This window comes from Geospiza fortis, unplaced genomic scaffold (assembly GCF_000277835.1).
Source record: "Geospiza fortis unplaced genomic scaffold, GeoFor_1.0 scaffold1, whole genome shotgun sequence".
NCBI lineage: Eukaryota > Metazoa > Chordata > Aves > Passeriformes > Thraupidae > Geospiza > Geospiza fortis.
In genome coordinates, this window is record NW_005054320.1 from 7,838,603 (window position 1) to 7,844,467 (window position 5,865).

The following is a 5,865-nucleotide window of genomic DNA, read 5'->3' on the forward strand; positions in this document are numbered from 1 at the left end:
GTGAAATGGGGGCAGTCACAAGACTGAACTAAATGACATCAGGGAAGTAGGGAAGCACTGGGCTAGAGCCTTGCCCAGACAAAGCACTCAGCTGACAGCTCCACACAATACAGCCTTCATGCAGGCAGCAAGGATTTCAGCTCCCACTGCTTCTTCACAAACATCCCCGTTGTAGGGAATAAGGACAGACACCAAAAATGCCAGAGCATCCGCTGGGAGCAAGAGGGGTTTCTGCTGCAAAGGAATAAGGGGACACAGCAGAATTCTGTATTTCGTGTTCCAATGAAAAAGAACAAGACTTGAGCAAGAGTATAAAACTTTTAATGGGTCAGTGCATCAGTCCTTGATGCAAAGGGAAAGGAGCAAAGGGGGCTGTCATTGTCCCAGGTGCTCAGAGCCGCAGAGATGATCTGCACAGAGCAGCAAAGTGGGGGTACACACAGAGCTGCAGCAGCCTTTGCTCTCCAAGTAAGGGCCCAACACGTGGAGAAGCAGTTCCTCTCACTGTCCATTAGCTTTCACTCTATGCTTCTTCTTCCTGGTAGGGACTTTAGGCCGCATCATTTTGGGAGAGGGCCGGACAGCCTTCAAGGGTCTCCTCTGTGCTTGCACCGAAAGTTTCTTCTTCAAAGCAGGCTGGGGCAGCTTCTGCTCTTTGTCAGCTTTTGAGCCCTCAAGTTTCTTCTTTTTTGGCGGAGGCTCCGTGATGATGGTATCAGGGACAGCGGACGGAGCTGCCGCTTCCACAGCAGGCTCTTCATCTGAAAGGAGAGAAGAGCACTGTGAGAAGAACCAGAGTGGTTTCTGCAGGGGAAGCAGCCAGCTCAGCTGAGCTCCAGCACTACATCACCTTTCTGTGCCTGCGGGATGGCATTGGAGAACTTCTTGAACTTGGCGATGAAGAACCCATCCATATTGTGCGTGTGCGGGTAGAAACGCCGCGTGCACTTGAGGGACGGGTGGAAGCGATGGTCCTTGAACCTGGAGGAGGAAGAGGGGTGAGGAGTGATAGAACCCCTCTGCCCAAGCCTGGCCACCGAGGAGCTATCACACATGCAGCTTGTGACCCGGCACGCACCTGGTGAAGCCTTCCTTGCCAAAGTCCAGGCCTGTGGCCACCAAGCGGACATTGCGTTTCTTCAGAGCATAATCCACAACCCACTCGTTCTCCTCCACCTGCCAGAGGCCAAGCATTAGGATCCAAAACCCACTATGTCCTGACGAGGAGGTGACCACAGCAGATGATGGTAGAAGGCACTTACCATGATGGAGCAAGTGCAGTAGACAATGTAGCCCCCTGTCTCCGAGGCAGCATTGACTGAATCTATGGCGCTAAGAATCAGCTCCTTCTGCAGGTGGGCACAACGCAGGATATCCTTCTCATCCTGAGGGAGAAACAAGGTTAGGATGCCACAGGCACAGGGAAGCACCCCAGGCCTCTGCTGTGGATGAGGGAATGACAGGAGAACAAAGCACATATAATGTACAAGAGTCTGGAGTCTTCTGCAGAAGTAATACCAAAACCAGCCCTAGTACAACACACAGCTCTGGTATATGACACAGAATAAGAAAGAAAAGGACAAATGTATTGTTGGTATCTCTCAAGAACAAAGCTGCCCCCAAAGGCCTTCCTCTCATGACTCATACTTGAGTCTGCACTTGCCACCCACCTTGTTGGTTTTGACAGCAGGATCCTTGGAAATGACGCCTGTTCCGCTACAAGGAGCATCAAGCAAGACACGGTCGAACCCTCCAAGAACCTACAGGAAGGTGCAGATTTGGAATTATGCTCACAGGTGGGGACTCAAAACAAGGCCAAGACTACAAGGGGAACCAGAAGACTGGGAAGGCAGGAAATACTCCTTCTCCCTCTTCCCTGTCCACCTTCCTCCCTTTGTATCAAGTAACGAAACACTCTGTGGCAGCTCTGCTCATCCTGCTGTGGCAGGAGACTCTGGAGAGCACAGCTTCACTGAAGGGACAGCACAGCAGCTCTGGGTGAGCACTGCAAACAGGAACGTACCTTGGGGAACTGGCGTCCATCGCAGTTACTCACAACAGCGTTGGTGACTCCCAGGCGGTGCAAATTCCCTACTACGCTCCGGAGCCGCTCGGCACTGCTGTCGTTAGCCAGGATCATCCCTGTGTTCTTCATAAGCTGAGCTGCCAGAGGGCAAAACACACCAGCAAGGGCTGAAAACCTCATGTGCTTTTGATCCAGCGACAGTCACCCCCTCCTTTCCTCGAGTTCAGTCACCCTCTATTCCCTCTTTCTGTGTGGACCAGTGGAAACTCCCCACTTGACAGAGCATCCCTCCCAAGGCTCCAGGGTGGTACCTATGTAGCTGGTCTTGCCTCCTGGGGCACAGCACATATCCAGGATGCGCTCGTTCTCCTGTGGAGCCAGCGCCATGACAGGGAGAAGACTGGAGGCTCCTTGCAGCATGTAGTGTCCAGCCAGATACTCTGGGGTGGCACCTGGGCAGGAAAGGCAGAACAGAAGAGATGAGACGTGAAAGAAAGGGAAGCAGGAGCGGGTGAGCTGAGCCCTGCAGGGTAAAGGGGATCTCACCGATGGGCACAGTGGAGTCATAAATAACAAGTCCCGTTTTGGACCACTTCCCCAGGGGGTCAAGATTCACACCACGGTTGATGAGAGCCTGCAAGGCAAGGAGAAGGGACTGAGACAACCCTCTGGGGGACAGGCAGTTCAGGGCACAGCCACTGGCTCCTGCTCACCTGTGCCAGGTCCCGCCGCCGCGTCTTCAGCGTGTTGGTGCGAATGGTGACAGGGCGCGGAACCTCGTTAGCCTCCAGGAAGTTTACCAGCTGGAAGGGACGGAGAACAGAGACGGAAATGAATTCTCACGGAGGAAGCCAAACCCCCATTGGTCAGCTGCGGGCAGGGCAGGATCCCACCTCAGGGAGCGGGAAGATGTCCATGAGCTTGGTGAGCAGGAAGTCGCTGTAGGAGTAGTAGGCGGCCATGTCCCGGCGCAGCAGCGTGAGGTATTCCTGCCGGGAGCGCCCCTCCTCCCGCTTCGCCCCAAAGTCCTGCAGCACCTCCATGTTGCCCTGGATGCGCTGGTGAATGACGTGCAGGTCGGGGGGCTCAGCAGGTGGGAACACCGTCAAGGAATCACCAACAGCCAAGGAACTTGCACAGGGGCTCTTTACAAGTACACGCGCCACAACAGAGCCTGCGCCAGAAAGGCTCTGCTGGAATACTGCTTCCATCAGAGCTCAGCAGGTGCAGGGTTCAAAGGATTAAACCAGACAAAAAAAGCTCACCAGGCAGAACTAGAGAGTGTTTAAAAGAATTACTTTAGATAAATGGAAAAAAAACCCAACCCAGCAAAAGAAGTGTTATAATACTGAAAGCATTACCTGCAGCAGAAAAAGAGACCAGAAGTTTTCCAAGGGCAACCAAGAGGTATAGAGGAGAGTAAGAAGGGAGGCAGGAAATGAAAATCACCAAAGTCTAGCAGCAAGCACTTTGGATGCTAGAATGTCATCATCCTGACTTCATGTCATCAGAAACTCTGGGAATGGGCTGCACAAACACCCACCAGGAAAATCAGGGTAGAGAGGAACAAACCACATAATAAGTCATCCATATGTATTTAGGACTAGAAAGGAAATGAGGGCAGGTTCCAAGCCCCATACAGGGTGTCACAGATTTCCTAACTGTGCTATACAGAAGCACAGCATTATACACTATCTATTAGGACAGTTCAGCTAAAAATACCTTGTCATGCACAGACACTTTTGCTAAGCAATATGCATGATAAAGTCCAAGTGAAGCTCTTTGGTTGTATCCAGGCCCCGTGCTGCATCACGCACATGGCTTATGGATGTCATAGATAAAAAGGATATCCTCCTTCTCAATTTCTTCACTAGTTGGCAGTTTAAATTGTTCCTCTATATCCAGGTTGAGCTGCAGATCTGGGCCCTCTTCTTCCTTCTGTCCCATTTTCTGCTTGCTTGCCTCCTCTGCTTCCTCTTCTTCCTCCTCTTCCTCTTCGCTGTCATCTTCACTGAGGCCTTCCCTAAGGACAAAGAACAGGATTACACAGATGCTTCTCAGCTACCATTTCTTAGATGGCACAAAAGACAGAGGAATAACAACACAGGCTCCTCATCTACCCAGGAAAGGCTCTACACACTCACCTCTCAGGCTTCTGCTTCAGGGCAGCTTTTTCAATAGGGAGCAGCTAAATAAAGACAAAAGATTAATCAATCAATCAATCAATCAATCAATCAATCAAAAAACATCCACAGTCGTCCCCTGGCTTCCCACCATCTGTGAAATTTACTTGCTCTCTTTAAAAGGGACAACAAACAAAAGCCTTGAATGTTATGCTGGAATCAGCTGCTAAACTTGAAATCATTCTTGTGAAGGAAAGAAGGGGAAAGTTCCCCATCACCTCTCCATCCCCTGCCACTAAAGCCATCCTTTCCCCCCAGGAAAGACCCAAGGGGTCCCTTCAGCCAACAATACCCAAGTATTTCCTGTGTAATTAAGGGCAAGAAGTTCCTACCTCTTCTTCCTCTGATGAAGAGGCACCATAATCATCCACCATCTCCTCGCTGCTCCCATCCTCCTCCTCCTCCTCCATCTCCCAGCCCTCTTCCACCTCACCATCACTGGATAACTCCACATGGCTTCCTTTAGGCTGGGTTTTTTTGGCTCTGGCTGGAGCCAGCCACTTGGAATTGCCATCACTGAAGCCAGAGCGGCCACGGGCAGTCTGTCCTGCTGCCTTTACAGCACGTTTCTCCTTCTGTGGGGACAGCTGCTCTTCAACTAGAGGCAGAAGAAGCATTCAAAAAGTTAGGCATTATTTCCAAAATCAGCTGCTCTGCTTTTCCAGTTGTTACACAGAAAGGCCTTAGTCCAAATCCTGAGCTGCCTGTCCAGAGGGAGGGACGGCTTGCTCTCTACATCTCATAAAGTATCAGGCATATTCTCACCTCCCCAGTGGACATTGCAGGAGACCTAACTAGAATTACCAAATTAAAACACTGCCACAAAACTCTTATGGTATTTGCTCTGACATATTGCAGTACCCTCTGCCCTGAATCCTTGTCTATCCTTTCTTCTTTCTACTTGAAGAGTTTCCTGGGCTACATAAGATGTAACACAAAGACTTAGAAGCCTCAGCTATAAAAGCAGCCTGCAACAACCTTGCTGTGAATGGAGGATAAGTAAAAAATGGATTTAACAGGCAGAAGAGAGACCTTTAACAAGTTCATCAGACAACACTGCCTCCTGACATGGCAGCCACCAGATATCAGACAGAATTCATTGTTATTATCTATTAGAGAGAACCCAAAAGAGGGCCAAGATGAGGAAGGGTCTGGACAGGAAGCCTTGTGAGGAGCAGCTGAGGTCACTTGGTCTGTTCAGCCTGGAGGAGACTGAGGAGAGAGCTCATTGCAGGCTGCAACCTCCTCATAAGGGGAAGAGGAGGGGCAGGCACTGATCTCTTCTCTGTGGTGACCAGTGACAGGACACGAGGATACGGCAATCAAAGTTGCGTCAGGGGAGGTTTAGGTTGGATACCAGAAAAATGTTCTCCATCCAGAGGGTGGCTGGGCACTGAAACAAGTTCCTAAGGAAGTGATCACAGCACCAAGTCCGTCTGAGTTCAGTAAGTGTTTGGATAACACTTTCAGGCACACGGTGTGACTCTTGGGGTGGTCCTGTGCAGGGCCAGGAGCTGACTCAACTATCCTTGTGGGTCCCTTCCAATTCAGGAAACTCTAGGATTCTGTGATTTAAGGTAATGAAATTCCACGTGTCCTTTGCCTTGAAAACGACGCCAGAGAAGGACGGTGGCGGCAGCGCCCGGGGGGAAGCAG

At 50.8% G+C, this 5,865-nt stretch overlaps 1 protein-coding gene across 1 annotated transcript; it reads right to left on the reverse strand.

Annotated features, from left to right (window-relative positions):
• Window positions 1–299: 299 nt before the first annotated feature.
• Window positions 300–4,753, reverse strand: NOP2 (NOP2 nucleolar protein). The gene is made up of 13 exons (XM_005420669.2): window positions 4,542–4,753; window positions 4,171–4,214; window positions 3,877–4,049; window positions 2,920–3,119; window positions 2,740–2,829; window positions 2,573–2,660; window positions 2,338–2,478; window positions 2,024–2,163; window positions 1,671–1,760; window positions 1,263–1,385; window positions 1,079–1,176; window positions 851–981; window positions 300–761 (listed from the first exon to the last, which is right to left on the reverse strand). The coding sequence occupies exons 1-13, from the start codon at window positions 4,617–4,619 to the stop codon at window positions 502–504; spliced, it is 1,656 nt and encodes a 551-aa protein (XP_005420726.2). The 5' UTR covers window positions 4,620–4,753; the 3' UTR covers window positions 300–501.
• Window positions 4,754–5,865: the final 1,112 nt, after the last annotated feature.